This window comes from Lolium perenne, chromosome 5 (genome assembly GCF_019359855.2).
Source record: "Lolium perenne isolate Kyuss_39 chromosome 5, Kyuss_2.0, whole genome shotgun sequence".
In the NCBI taxonomy this organism is placed as follows: domain Eukaryota; kingdom Viridiplantae; phylum Streptophyta; class Magnoliopsida; order Poales; family Poaceae; genus Lolium; species Lolium perenne.
Genome location: NC_067248.2, coordinates 223,525,436 through 223,540,785, shown reverse-complemented (window position 1 = coordinate 223,540,785; position 15,350 = coordinate 223,525,436). Strand labels below are relative to the sequence as shown.

Here is a 15,350-nt window from a genome sequence, read left to right as displayed (position 1 = left end):
TCGCCGGTAGCACCACCGTCCCGTCGACCAGCGCGGCCAACCGCCGCCGTCAGCACCCCTACCATGGCTAGCAGCAACACGCCTGCTGCCGGCAGCAGCGACACCAGGTTTTAGCAGAAATTCCGGCCGTCCAAGGCAGCAACGCCCCTATCGGCCGGCTCCGGTCAGAAACCTCACCGGTGTCGCTGGTAGCACCGTCGCCAGATGAACGTAGCAGACGCCACCACCGCTTGTAGCAGCATCGCTGGCTGGACGTCGCAGGCGTCGCCGCCGCTGCGTGAGCCGCTGCCTATGGTAGCGTGCGCGCGCCATACAGCGACGCGCCGGCCGGACGTAGCGAGTCTTGCCGCCGGCTTTGGTAGCGGCGTGGCGGTCGAGCGTAGCAGCCGCCGCCGCGGTTTGCAGCAGAACCGCCGGTCGGACGTTGCAGCGCCGCCAGCGGGGCGAATCAGACGCCACCGCCACTTGCTGCGCCGCCGCCGTCTTCTGTAGCATCGTCGCTGGCCAGACGTAGCAGATGACGCCGCCGCTTATAGCAGCGCCGCCGGCCGGCAGGACCCATCGCCCTACTTGCAGCTCCGCCGCCACCGTCGGTAGCATCGCCGCCGGCCGGATGTAGCAGAGGACTCCGCCGCTTGTAGCAGCGCCACCTGCCGGGCGTAGCAGTTGCCGCCGCCGCTTGTAGCAACGTGGCCGGCCTGACCGCCGCCCATGTCCTCGCAGCACCAGTGCGTGAAGAGCTGCCGCAGGCGCGCGGCCGCCGCCGCGGAGGAGAACGAAGCAGGCGTGAGGGATGAAGGTGCCGGAGCAGAGGAGGATGACCGCCGGCAGCCAGGAGCGCGAGCAGGTCGCTGGGCGCGGCCAGGAGCAGGAGCAGCTCGCGTGGGAGAGCGATGGAGATGGGAAGATAAGGTGCGGTGAGGGAGAAGATAAGGTGGGCCTGCGGGACACGTGTTGGATGGAGAAGACGGAGGAACGGAGAGCTGATCCCCCGGGGGTTCGGCAGCGTTTCCCAAACCCTTTGCATGATCGTAACTGCATCATAAGGTAATTAACGTCTCCCCCACGTATACGACGTTAACCGCTCGTTCAAATTAATCATCGATATTGCTCAACATGTTTAAGAGAAAAATCTTGATTTGCTTCTTTTAACTAAAAATATGGATTATATCTTATTCTTAAACGGAATAAATAGATTGCGTTCTCAAACGGAAAATCAGGAACTCTTTTTTTTAGAAACATCAGGAACTTTTCTTGATGGTGACTGATTCATGGCAGGCAACTGGGGCCGGACCATATGCTGCCTTCTGTGCATAGGCCCATATGCAGGGTTTCTCTGATGCCACTTTCAATTCTGAATGGGGAATGTCAATTCTGAATGTCAAGCAGGTAGGCAACTACTGTATTTCATAGAATGAAAATCGTAACGGTTCTGCGAAAGTGCGAATACAGAATCATCCTTACATGGCTGAAATGTCATTCAGCATTACGCATCTCTTGTCTGGAAGAAGAAGAAATAAAGCATTACGCCTAGTGCAGACTCTGCAACGTATACTCGTACAAGTACAAACAAAATTCCGTCAAGCAGCTTTCGCCAGCTCCCTGTCCACGGCCACCTTGAGGAAGCTCCCTTCCTCGACGACCATCTGCACAGGCAGAAACCCGAGCCCGCTGGCCACGGCGAGCATGACCTCCTTCATCTCCGCACGGAACTCCTCCTTGTCCACGGCACCGTCGCCGTCTCGGTCGAAGCGCGCGAACATGCCGCGGTAGAGCCCCGTGAGCTCGTCGGGCCCTAGGACGCCGGCCTCGTCGACGCCGAAGTGCTTGTCCAGGACCCGGAGGCTCATAAGCTCCGAGGCCATCTCCGGGTACGAGAGGAGGCCGTCGTGGTTGGTATCGAGGGCGGCGAACCGGCCGTCCACGGAGGCGTTGAAGGCGCCCTCGTCCTCCACGAAACTCTGCACCGTCCTCCCGTCCAGGATCTCCACGCTCATCTTGGAAAAAACTGTGCCTGATCTGTGCAGCTTTCTTAGTGTGCTATGTCGATTGGTTTGAGGAAATGGCAAGAATTGCTTGCGGCTATATTTATAGTGTTGCGTCAGTTGGGGTTTTCCGGTTTTAATTGCTTGGGTAAGATGCTGTGGGATGTGCTTGAAATGTAAGCTAAGGACGTGTTGGGTTCCTCCAGGCTGCAGCTTAAACTGTGGTGGTCTCGGCCCGCGCCGCACCACGGTGTTGACGGAAGCGGCGGCATCTAGTGCCGCGGAATTTTTACGCGGGGAATATACGATGCGATGGCGTGTGAACGGTCATTCTGGATCCTGGAAACTCGACGCAAAGTGCCGTCTTGCTACCTTGACTGTTGCTGAAGGCCCCTGTTTGTCTTTTCTCATACGGTTTTGCAAGTTTGCTTGTTGGAGCAGCAGCTGGATTCCACAGTTGAAAAATGGTCCTAAAATTTCGAGTGCTCACGATTCGATCAACTGTGGCCACAACTTTCAAGCTTTTCGAGAAGCTTCTCCTACATTGCCAGTAGGGATGGCATGCTCCCCACCGGAGAGTGCCATCTCATCCCCATCCCCATTTAGTAATCAGGGATACTTTTTTCCCATCCCCATCCCCACTGGGTTTGGGGCGTGGACCGGGTTCCCCGTTAAGAAGCAAAATTGAAATGATCTTCTCGTAATTGTATGATCTTGCATATTTTGCACATAGAAATAAACAACTTTGTAATATGTACGAGATAAAATGACAACATATTAGTGTCACATGTTTAATAATATTAAAATATACTACATCACACACAATATTATAATATTTTTCATATAAAATATATCAATTTACATGTATATAAATTTATAACGGGGGGTAGCGGGGAGCGGGGATGGGGAGACCTTTTAATCCCAATCCCCATTTTGACTTCCGGGGATAAAAGTTGCCCATACTCGTCCCCTATTAGATGAATTCCCCACGGGTTTGCGGGGAACGGGGCCCCATTGCCATCCCTAATTGCCAGTGATCCGTCCTTGCCTGTTGCCGTCGGATCAAGATCAACGGGACATATGGTCGCCAACTAAAGCTTCAGGTCCACGACAATAGCCCATTGAAAACTTTTTCTTGGGACTGGATCCGGGGAGCTCCTCTATGCAGAACTGGTCGGTGGATCAACTGGGCGCCGCTCCCCCGCGTCGCTTAGTTGGGCCGCGGCCCAACAAGAGCCGGTATCTTATCTTTCTTTATTTTCATTCTTTTTTTGGTTTTTGTGTTTTGTCTGCTGTTTTTGTTCTCTTTTTTGCGTTTTCAAAATTTTTAAAAAAAATCTGAAAGAATAACAATACTTTTTAAAAATGTGAATAGTTTCGAATTTGAACATATTTTAAATTTATATTTTTTCAAAAAATTGAAAAAAAATCCAAAAATATTATTTTTTCCGCATGAACATTTCCCAATTTTAAATTTTTTCATATATGAACAATTTTTTAACTCGAACAATTTTTAAAATTGAACCTTTTTTAATACGAACAAATTTCAAATTTGAACGATTTTCATATTTGAACATTTTTCAAAATTGAACAATTTTTAGATTTTAACTTTTCAACTTTGAACAAAAAGGAAAAAGGGAAATAAAAAAATAAAATAAAAATAAAAATAAACCAAAAAATGAAACATAAAAAAAGGAAAAACAAACAAAAACAAAAGCCAAATAAACGGAAAACTAGGCCGACCAGGCCGGCCCATACCACGCGGCGGTGGGTGTGCACGCAGTTTCAGCGACCTAGTCGGTGTATAGGAATTGCCGCGGATTATGGGCAACCTATAATTTCTACCTAGATACGGGGCACAGAGCCCGTATAAAAAAGCAAGCATGGAATGGCAGGGAGCGTCCATGGGCAAATCCTTTCTGCAGCACTAGTCGGCGGCTGCAAAGCGCCGTACCACCACCACCCCCTACCCCACTCAGTCCACACACGAGTGGTGGGCCTAGCCCATCTTTCTTTTTTCATTTTCATTTTCTATTTTCTTTATTTTTATTTTTTCATTTTCTTTTTATTTTCAGATTCAAAAAATATTAAATTTCAAAATGCTTAAATTCAAATAGTCCAAATTTGAAAAATGTTGATATTAATAATGTTTAAAATTAAAAAATCAATTTTGTAAATTGATTTAATTTAAAAATGTTTAATAATTTTCAGATTTGTTAAAATTTACAAATGTTTAATTTTGAAAAAAAATAAAATTTAGAAAATGATCAGACTAAAAAATGGTAGTTTCCCGAAAAAACTAGAAAAGAAAATTAAAGAAAAAAACAAAATAAGAAAACCGGGCCGGCATAACACCAACACCTAGGATGTGTGGCACGTCATAACCGCCTAATCAGGGCATATGACTTCAATGGTGATTTCAAAAGAGAAAGAACAACGGGTCAAAAGAAAAAAATGATACTTCCTCCAATCCATACAACTTGTCGATCAGCTGGATCTACCATGGGAAACAACCTTGTGCCCTCTCGTGTGCCAGAACCACCTGAACCGGGAGCATGTATTCAGAAAGCTCTACAAAATCCGAAGCAATATACTGATGGTACTTTTCGTTATATCATGTTTACCTCTACAGGAGAACCTAGTAGTCTGGCCGAGGCACTTGAAAATGAGCATTGGAAGAAAGCAATGGATGAAGAGTATGAAGCACTAACGGAAAATAAAACATGACACCTAGTGCCCTCCAGTTTCAACACAAATTTGATTAACTACAAATGAGTTTACGCATCAAGAAACATGCATATTGTACAATTGAAAGGTGTAAAACTGTAAATCACACCTTGTTGCCAAGGGGGTCTAGCGGCGGTATGTCGTTGATTATGAAGATACTTTTGGTCATGTTGTCAAATTAGCTACTGTTAGACTTATTCTTGCTATTTCTGTGTTTCAAGGGTTGAGCCAAAGACATCTAGACGTCAAGAACGCGTTCCACCATGACGTTCTGGAAGAAAAGATTTATATGAAGCAACCTCATAGGTTTAAAGATCCTAGCTTTTCCGCATCACATTTGCGTACTAGATAAATCTCCATGGCATTCTCGGCCGAGTTAAAATTGCAAGAGCTATGTTTCATAACGTTCAAGGCTGATACATGATTACTTATCTACAACAAGTCAGGTATCAGTATTTTTATTATGATATATGTTGATAATATCAGTGTGGCTAGTTCTTCAAATAAAGAAACATCGTTTTTTTTCATAATCTGAGCACTTACTTTGCACTACTCAAGGATATTGGTGACCTGCAATTTTTTGGGTATTGAGGTAACGGAATGTTCTACTGGACTTATTTTGCACAAGAGAAATATGTTGTAGATTTTCTATATAAGGTTGGCATGATACATGCATTGCACTACTTGTATCACTCCTTTGTGCGCACTACAAAATAATTTATCATTGATAGATGGAACTGCTCTTGGTCCAGAGGATAGTACAAACTATAGAAATATTGCAGATGCATTATAGTATTTGACCCTAACATGGTCTAATCTGTCTTTCTCAGTGAAAAAATTATGTCAATCTACATGCACCTACCACTACTTATTGGACAACAATTAAACGTATACTAAGGTATCTGCTTGCTCTAGTAATGAGGCACAATACAACGCATTGGTCAATGCCCCAGGTGAGTTGATTTGGTTGAAGCATTAATTCGAGAACTGTCTCTTCGATAATGTTCATGTTTTTAGTGTGATAATCTTGGTGCTACATATTTTTCTATAAATTCTATTTTCCATGCTAGCACAAAGTATTAGAGATTTACTATCATTTTGTGCGAGAACAAGTTGCCAAAAATCTCTTTGATGTCATTTCATTTTCACCAAAGATCAAGTTGAAGACGGGTTCACTAAACTTTATGTATTAAGGATGTAGATGAGGGGTTGTTAAACTATCAACTATGTGCTACCCGTATAAGAACTACTACCTAGTACTTGCGCTGTGAAAGTTCAAACGGAGGCCGAGCTATACATAGCCTTTTATTTTCAAACAGTTAGAATTAATGTTTCGAAGATTCAAAAAGTCTTAATCAAAATTCTACGGATAGCTAATGATGTATACTACTATGGTGTAAAATCTCAATACAAACTACTTCTTATTTTAGGCTACACAAAAATAACAAATTCTGCCAAATTTGATAGTGAATAGTGCATATTTCAAGACTATAAAATTTGTCATATTTTGTGAATTCTGTGTAACTTAGAATACAAATTAGTTTGCATTGAGATTTTTACACAACTGTAACATACATCATTGACTATCTCTAGAATTTTGTTTCGTGATTTGTTTGAAATTTTAAAATACAAATTGAGGGTTCAAAATAAATAGCTGCATGTAGCTCTGCCTCCAAACCCCCATATAAAGTAGGCCTTGGTAGAGGGTACGGTTCCTGGCTTTCGTACTACTTTCAATTCTGAATGTCAAGCTGGTAGTATTTCATAGAATGAAAATCATAACGGCCTCTGCGAATACAGAATCACGCTTACATAGCTGATATGTCATTCAGCATTACTCATCTCTTTTGTCTTGTCAGGAAGAATTAAATTAAAGAAAGCATTGAGCCTAGTGCAGACTCTGCAAAGTAGTATACTCGTAAGCACAAACAAAATTCCGTCAAGCCGCTCTGGCCAGCTCCCTGTCGACGGCCACCTTGAGGAAGCTCCCTTCCTCGACGACCATCTGCACGGGCAGGAACCCGAGCCCGCTGGCCACGGCCAGCATCACCTCCTTCATCTCCGCCCGGAACTCCTCCCTGTCCACGGCACCATCTCCGTCGCGGTCGAAGCGCGCAAACAGCCCGCGGTAGAGCGTGGCGAGCTCGTCCGGGCTTATCACGCCGGTCTCGTCGATACCGAAGTGCTTCTCGAGGACCCGGAGGCTCATGAGCTCCCCGGCCATCTCGGTGTAAGAGAGCAGGCCGTCGTGGTTGGCGTCGAGGGCGGCGAAACGGCCGTCGACGGAGGCGTTGAAGGCGCCCTCGTCCTCCACGAAGCTCTGCACCGTCCTCCCGTCCAGGATCTCCACGCTCATCTTGGAAGTAGCTGTAGCTGATCTTGCTAGTAGCTTTGTTTTAGTGTGCTATGTCGATTGGTTTGAGAAAATGGGCAGAGGTGTTCGCGGCTATTTATAGATGGCGGTGCATCGCTTGTACTTTCCGGTATGAGGTGCCTGGGTAAGATGCTGTGGGATGTGCCGAAGTTGACGAAATGCGCGTCGGCCAAAGTATTTGTTCCTGCTAAACCGTGGTGGTCTCGCCCGCGTCGCCCCACGGTGTTGACGGCAACGGCGACGTCTCGTGGCACAGCAGGAATATACGCTGGAGTTGGCGTGGACGGTGCTGCGCGTTTTGCGGAAAACCCTCGAAACTCGAAGCAAAAAGGCAGTGTAGCTGCGTTACTGTTAATAGTGGGCATATGGTGCTCGTACGCGTCGTCGCGTCGTTCCGGCGCAGCCTGATTGCTGAAGGAGCAGCAGCTGGATTTGCATCATGCGATCCGCAGTTGAAAAATGGAGTACCAGGTGATGTACGTTGTTTTCGCGTACCGACACGGCGATACTACGCCGGCCAAATGATTCGATCAACTGCTGCCGCAACTTTCTCTACATGCTTCTCCTCTCGAATTCACATATGCTTTGTCCCTGCGTACGAGCCTGTCGCCCTCGGATCACGACCAAGACTCGGTCACCAACTACAGCTAGGTCCATACGGCAATAATAGCCCATTGGAAACTTTTCCTTGCGAGTGGATCCAGCCCATTGGAATATGGGCAGACTATATACTTTTTTCTTTGAGAAATTCCAACCCATAAACATGGCACTGTTAGGCCCGTATCCTGAGGAAGTAGCCGAAGCATGCACGCCATCGACAAATAATATGGATCGAAAAAAGTATCTTTTTTTCTTTTTGATCTGTTGTTTTTTCTCTTACGAAATCGCCATGGATGCCGGGGGCGGCTCCGTGCTTGTTTGGGCTACTTCCTCACGATACGGGCCAACGAATTAGCGACAACTAATATAGATTGGACGGAAAATCAGTTAAATAAGTTCGTCATAGATGATGCATGCATGCAAGTAAAAGGTGAACATCCTCTCCCTCCATAGCTTCTCACCTAGCCATGGTTGGCGCCCATGATAAATCTCAGAGCGTTAGGGCCAATGACAGAAACACAAATGGGAGTGGGTCAAGGGGTGTTGACATCTCGTCGTCGCAGCGACATGGCCGAAGGCGCAGATTTACGGGAGTGAAGAAGTATCACGTGCTCATGTGAGGAGGGAAAATCGGCAAACGCGCAGCGCGGTCGATGTCTTGTGCGCGTATACGGTTGGGGAAGGGAGGGGGTCTCATGTGATGTCGCTAGTTGACCGTGATGTATTCGATGCTAACTTCTTAGTAGGGCTGCGTTGGAAGCACATGAGGCAAGGTTCACGAGACGGTAATGTCGAGGATGAGGCCAATGTTGCCGAGCTTCTCCTTTTATGCAAAATCCGTCTTTCCCGAAATACCCCTCAGACAGAACGGTATTACAGACAAATTGCCCTCCCACCATCTCATATCTCCCTTTGCTGGAACGATTCGACCTTTCATTCACCCAACGGAGGAGCAGCTAGGGTTCATACAGGCGCAGTCACAGCCGCCACTCCCCGGCTGTGCCGTTCGCCGGACGCGCCTCCAGATCGGCTCTCCAACGGATGGACAATCCCCGACCTCCATTTCTGCGCCATGCCCAGATGCTTGCCAATCTCACCGCCTCGACATGGAGCTCGGTTGCCTCGCCGCAGGTCGCCAGCCTCGCGCCCAGCAGCCACGGGGTCTCCAGGTTGTGCAGCAGGTCGCCCGCCTCGCCCAGGAGCTAGCGCCTCCCGGCAGTAGCTAGCCCGTGTTGCCAGGAGCTTCCCCATCGCGCATGATGCTATTTCCCCTCCTTTTCTTTTCTCCGATCACCCATGTTGCTAACTTGTATACATGCTCGTAATTAGTGGACTGATCTCGGCACGAAGTAAGATGACCTTTCCTATACTCCCTATTCTTCTTGCAAAGTAGAATTTACATGCGCGAGTAATCTATTTTGGACTCTTGATTTAGGGCACCTTGATTGTAAGACGGTGATATGTGCCATGTATATGTTCAAAAAAAGTTGAATATGGTAAATTTATGCTTGAAAAACAGTGAGATTTTTTAAATATGTAATATGTTCCGTGAACTTTTTTTCATCTAAAACTGTCCAAATAAGTTCAGATCTATTATAGACTTTTCAACGAATAACCGAAAAAGTAAGCTCAGACAGAAGCCAAAAAGAACTGGACTACAGTTTCTCTGAGACTTATTTTCACCACAGTTTATCTGAAACAGCTAAGCTTAAGCCGTTTCTGCACAAGCCTAAGCTGAAAAGAACTGGGCCCAAGACTCGGTCACCAACTACAGCTAGGTCCATACGGCAATAATAGCCCATTGGAAACTTTTCCTTGCGAGTGGATCCAGCCCATTGGAATATGGGCAGACTATATACTTTTTTCTTTGAGAAATTCCAACCCATAAACATGACACTGTTAGGCCCGTATCCTGAGGAAGTAGCCGAAGCATGCACGCCAACTTGGGAGAAGAAGCGGACCGTCGGCGCCGTTGGGCAGCGAGCGAGATCGTCATCACCTACCAAGTGCCCTTTGACGGCGGCGGGTGGTAGGACGACGTCAGTTCCGCCGGGATTTCGTATACCTAAGCAAGCGGTGAAGATGAAGGCATGGAAGGGACCGCTCCCTCCCAGGCGGATCACGCCGCCGGCCGTGCTCGCTGACTTCTTCCCTTCGGGGAAACCGGGCAGTCGGCAGGGGCGGTGGGGGTAGGTCTTCGGTCGGCGGATCGGGTGGCGCCGGTGGCCGCAGCGGCGAGCTCGGCCCTTCCTTCGTCGCCAGTTCGAATGTTGGCGGAGGGCGAGGCGGGATTGTCGGCCTCTGGTGCTGGGCCGGTTGGGCGTTGGGCCGGATTGGGGCGGGCCGTGTCGGCTATGCAGCGTGCGTACATGGCACGCATGCGATCACGGACCGATCGCCCTGCCTCGATCCTTCCTTCCCCTGGTTCTACCGCCGTCTGCGATCGTGCTCCGCCCTATCCGCCCGTCGCCGTGCTGCCGTTCCCCCAAGCTTCCTCGACAAGTGTGCTGCAAAGACGTTCTTTCCTGCAGGTGGTTGTCGGTGCTTCCGCCGTTGCGGAGATGGCCGGTCCGTCGCGGCCGTCCGCGCCGCCTGGGGGGTCGGTGCCGACTCCTGGTTCTACGTCATCCTTGCCGGGGTCGGCTCCGCCCGCGGCTGCTGCGGCTCTGCCTGCTGGGTGATGACCCACAAGTATAGGGGGTGTATCGTAGTATCTTCGATAAGTAAGAATGTCGATCCCAACGAGGAGCAGAAGGTGTTGACAAGCAGTTTCGATGAATGATTCACTGTAAATGCTCACAGACAAGTATTCAGGGGGTTTTGATGTAACAGTTGAATAAAGTACGAGTAAGTAAAGTGCGAGAGTAACAATTGCAGCGAGTGGCCCAATCCTTTTTAGCACAAAGGACAAGCCGGTTTGTTTACTTATAATGACCAAACGTTCTCGAGGACACACGGGATTTTAGTCTAGTGCTTTCGCTACATACGGCTAAATAATCTTCATTGTTATGATAAGTGTTGTGTGGGTGAACCTATGCTAATGTACCGCCCTTCCTAGGACTAATACATACTTGTGATTATACCCCTTGCAAGCATCCGCAACTACAAGAAAGTAATTAAGAATAAATCTAACCACAGCCTTAAACTCTGAGATCCTGCGATCCCTCCTGCATCGATATACCAACGGGGGTTTAGGTTTCTGTCACTCCGGCAACCCCGCAATTAGCAAACGAATACAAGATGCATTCCCCTAGGCCCATAAATGGTGAAGTGTCATGTAGTCGACGTTCACATGACACCACTAGAAGAATAACACCACAACTTAAATATCACACCATTGAATATTACTCATCCATAGTTCACTACTAACATTTAGACTTCACCCATGTCCTCAAGAACTAAACGAACTACTCACGAGACATCATATGGAACATGATCAGAGGTGATATGATGATGAATAACAATCTGAACATAAACTTGGTTCAACGGTTTCACTCAATAGCATCAACAACAAGTAGAGATCGATACCGGGAGAGTTTCCCTATCAAACAATCAAGATCAAACCCAAATTGCTACGGCGGTGACGGTGTCCAGCGGTGATGACGGCGGTGATGATGGTGGAGATGATGATGATGGTGATGGCGATGATGTCCAGCTCGATGACGGTGACGATGGCGTCGATTTCCCCTCCCGGAGGGAATTTCCCCGGCGGATTCCTGCCCGCCGGAGAGCTCTTTTCTCTCTGGTGTTCTCCGCCCCGCAGAGGCGGCTGTAACTCTTCGCGAGGTACCCTCTGTGGCTTAGGTTTTCGGGACGAAGGATTTCGCGAAGAAAAGGAGGCGAAAGGGGTCGTGGGCCCCCCAAACCACATGGCGGCGCGGCCAGGGCATGGGCCGCGCCGCCTAGGGTGTGGGCCCACCACAGGTCCTCTGGCCCCTCCTTCTGGCTTCCTTCGTCATCTTGAAAAATAGGATTTTTGGTATACCTTCCTTCCACAGTTGATCTTCCGAAATATTGCGTTCTGACGGTGCTTTTTCCAGCAGAATCCTGGCTCCGGTGCTTGATCCTCCAATAATGATGAAACATGCAAAATAGATGAAATAACATAATTATTGTGTCCCAATATGAAATATATCAATGAATAACAGCAAATTATGATATAAAATAGTGATGCAAATTGGACGTATCAACTCCCCCCAAGCTTAGACTTCGCTTGTCCCCAAGCGAAACTGAACTCGATAGACAGGACCACATGTTTATGGAGTGAAGAGTCGATAAATAAAATATGGACAAGAAGCATCATATCCATTCACACAGGACATTATAGTAAACAACCTCTCATAACTCAACTTGAAACAAGTATAAGGTAATCACAAGTAAAGGTGCATAAGAAATCATAATTGGTGATGGCAAACTTCGTTCTTGGTCAGAGAACAATTAACAGATTATATTTATCTCATTGAGCAGCGCTCTCATGTTAAAGTTTATAAGGCACAACTTGCATACTCAATCATAATGGTCTCTTCATAATCATTGATAACGTGCAAAGCTATATTCATTCAGATAAAACTTGTACTAAACAAGGAAGAATAAGAGACATGATGAAGCAAATCACAATATAATGGTTTGATCACAACTACTCAAATGCTTGCTTGAGTTGGAGGGAAATAGGTTCTTGACTCAACATAAAGTAAAAGACAGGCCCTTCGCAGAGGGAAGCAGGGATTAAATCATGTGCTAGAGCTTTTTCAGTTTTGCAATCATATAAAGAGAATAAAAGTAACATTTTAAGAGGTGTTTGTTGTTGTCAACGACTGGTAGCGGGTACTCTAACCCCCTTGCCAGACAACCTCCTAAGAGCGGCTCCCATATTATTTTCATTTTGTGTGGCACTCCTTCCAACCTTTCTTTCACAAACCATGGCTAACCGAATCCTCGGGTGCCTGCCAACAATCTCATACCATGAAGGAGTGCCTTTTTATTTTAGCTTTATGATGATGATGACACTCCCCCCAACCTTTGCTTACACAAGCCATGGCTAACCGAATCCTTCGGGTGCCGTCCATCAATCACATACCATGGAGGAGTGTCTATTTAGTTTAATTAATTTGGGACTGGGAATCCCATTGCCAGCTCTTTTTGCAAAATTATTGGATAAGCGGATGAAGCCACTAGTCCATTGGTGGAAGTTGCCCAACAAGATTGAAAGATAAAACACCACATACTTCCTCATGAGCTATGAAACATTGACACAAATAAGAGATACTAAGTTTTGAATTGTTTAAAGGTAGCACATGAAGTATTTACTTGGGATGGCAGAAAATACCATGTAGTAGGTAGGTATGGTGGACACAAATGACATAGGTTTGGGTTAAGGTTTGGATGCACGAGAAGTATTCCCTCTCGATCTGGTCTTTGGCTAGCAAGGTTAATTAGCAAGCATAAGAGTCGAGGGAAACAAACAAATATACATATGATAGAAACAATCATGCATCTTCCTTGTAAGCACAAACAATCTTAACTTCAGAATAGTAAGCTATGAGCTAACAAGAAAGACAATGAAACATCTACATGTATTTCTCTTTTCTACTTAAACCTCAAAGTGTTGTTGCTATTGACCAATGCTAAGTTTGCCAAAACCAAATAGATTTATTCCATGCTCCCAAAGTGATGCCAATACTAACAACAAGGTGAATCATATGATAGAAATTGCAAACTAGAATAAAATGTGCAATATGTAAATGATAAGACTTCTCATTAATATTCCATAACGATAACTCACACCAAGGGATACATAGACAACCAACTAAAGAGAGATACTTCCAACTGCAACCCATCTTATATGATAACTTCCCTACTCATGATATGACACTACTTGACAATAAAAGTAAAAGGTAGTGATAATGTGATACCGCGGCACTCCCCCAAGCTTGGAACAAACCAAGGGGATGCCAATACCGATGATGAATTACTCCTTTGGTGATGGTGGTGATGAATTCCTGACAAGCTTCTCAATAAGCTCCTGAAGCTCGTCAATCCTGTATATGAGATTGCGAATCATCTCTGAATTGTGCTCGACGCGGTTAAAGAGTCTGTCTGACGGCGAGTCCCAGCTCTTGGAGTTATTTCCCCACTCTTCAGCCTCAGGCTCCTTCTCTCCTGCAGTGTTAGAGCGATCTATATCCCACTGGCTAGGCAATGCTGCCTTGGGAGTCCCTTCAATTTGATTATTGAAAATTAGATTGTGGAAGGGGTGATAAGTGCCTGATGGAGATGTTTTCGGAGCTAGGTAATGACGTGGAACCCCTCCTCCAGTGCGAATTCTTGCGCTCTTGTTTGCACTAAAAGGGTTGTCCACCACCTTGATGCTTGCGATAGTAGCGCGCGGGTGTGCGCGCGAATCTTCCTCCACCTCTTCTTCATCCTCTTCCTTGACGTCCTTGTCTTTCTCTTTCCACCCAAGATCTCGATCATCTTCATCCGGAAACTCCTTGCCCTTGTTCTTGGAGACCATGGTGCTTCTAAACTGAAAACAGATCCTGGCAGAAACAGCTCGAAACAAAACACGTCGAGAAAACGATATACGGACCTCCAGGGGTCCGGGGGATTATATAGCAAATTTTTTCACGACAAACGGAAAGTACCAGATCGAACCAGAGTCGGAAAGGGGCGACGGGGCGGCCAAACCATAGGGCGGCGCGGGCCCTGGTCAGGCCGCGCCGGCCTATGGTGCCACGCCCTCGTGCGTCCTTTCCACTCCTTTTCGAACTCGTAATTTTTCATATTTTCCAAAAACAGCGAATATATTGTTCGGAAAGTAAATTGCGTACTTTTCATTACCGCATCGTTACCTATTCAAAGTCGAGTTACGTGACTGTCAATTTGCCCTTTGATGAAAGCTTCCGGTGTTTCCACTTGAATAATATCAACATCAACATTATAGGAATCACCTGAGATATAATGCTTGAGTCTTTGTCCATTCACCACTTGCGTAGCATTGCCTTGGAGAGAGCTAATTTTGATTGCTCCTGAACGATACACCTCCTCGACAACATACGGTCCTTCCCATTTCGAGAGTAATTTCCCTGCAAAGAATCTGAGACGAGACCGATACAATAGGACTTTATCCCCAATATTAAATTCTCTTTTGATAATCCTCCTATCATGCCATTTTTTAACTTTCTCTTTAAAGAGTTTAGCATTTTCATAAGCTTCACTTCTCCATTCATCTAGAGAACTTAATTGCAGCAACCTCTTATCACCAGCAAGTTTAGGATCTTTATTTAATTCTCTAACAGCCCAATAAGCTTTGTGCTCTAGTTCTAAAGGTAAATGACAAGCTTTCCCATAAACCATTTTATAAGGTGACATTCCCATGGGATTTTTATAAGCAGTTCTATAAGCCCATAGTGCATCCTTCAATTTACTAGCCCAATTCTTTCTAGTTTTATTAACGGTCTTTCCCAAAATAGATTTAATCTCTCTATTTGATAATTCTACTTGACCACTAGTTTGAGGATGATAAGCGGAAGCAATTCTATGATTAATACCATACTTAGCAAGAGTTCTTCTAAAACCTCCATGAATGAAATGAGAACCTCCATCAGTCATAATATATCTAGGTACTCCAAATCTAGGAAAAATAATATCTAAAAGCATTCTTA

The 15,350-nt window shown here is 46.1% G+C and overlaps 2 protein-coding genes across 2 annotated transcripts; both read right to left on the bottom strand.

Moving 5' to 3' along the window:
- Positions 1–1,372: 1,372 nt before the first annotated feature.
- LOC127302054 (uncharacterized) lies at positions 1,373–2,168 on the bottom strand. Its single transcript, XM_051332400.2, has one exon. The coding sequence runs from the start codon at positions 1,995–1,997 to the stop codon at positions 1,581–1,583; it is 417 nt and encodes a 138-aa protein (XP_051188360.1). The 5' UTR covers positions 1,998–2,168; the 3' UTR covers positions 1,373–1,580.
- Positions 2,169–6,449: 4,281 nt separating this feature from the next.
- Positions 6,450–7,218, bottom strand: LOC127302053 (uncharacterized). Its single transcript, XM_051332399.1, has one exon. The coding sequence runs from the start codon at positions 7,066–7,068 to the stop codon at positions 6,652–6,654; it is 417 nt and encodes a 138-aa protein (XP_051188359.1). The 5' UTR covers positions 7,069–7,218; the 3' UTR covers positions 6,450–6,651.
- Between the last annotated feature and the right edge of the window lie 8,132 nt (positions 7,219–15,350).

Coding starts and splice junctions, on each gene's coding strand:
- LOC127302054 (XM_051332400.2), bottom strand. CDS start 1,997: ATGAGCGTGGAGATCCTGGACGGGAGGACGGTGCAGAGTTTCGTGGAG.
- LOC127302053 (XM_051332399.1), bottom strand. CDS start 7,068: ATGAGCGTGGAGATCCTGGACGGGAGGACGGTGCAGAGCTTCGTGGAG.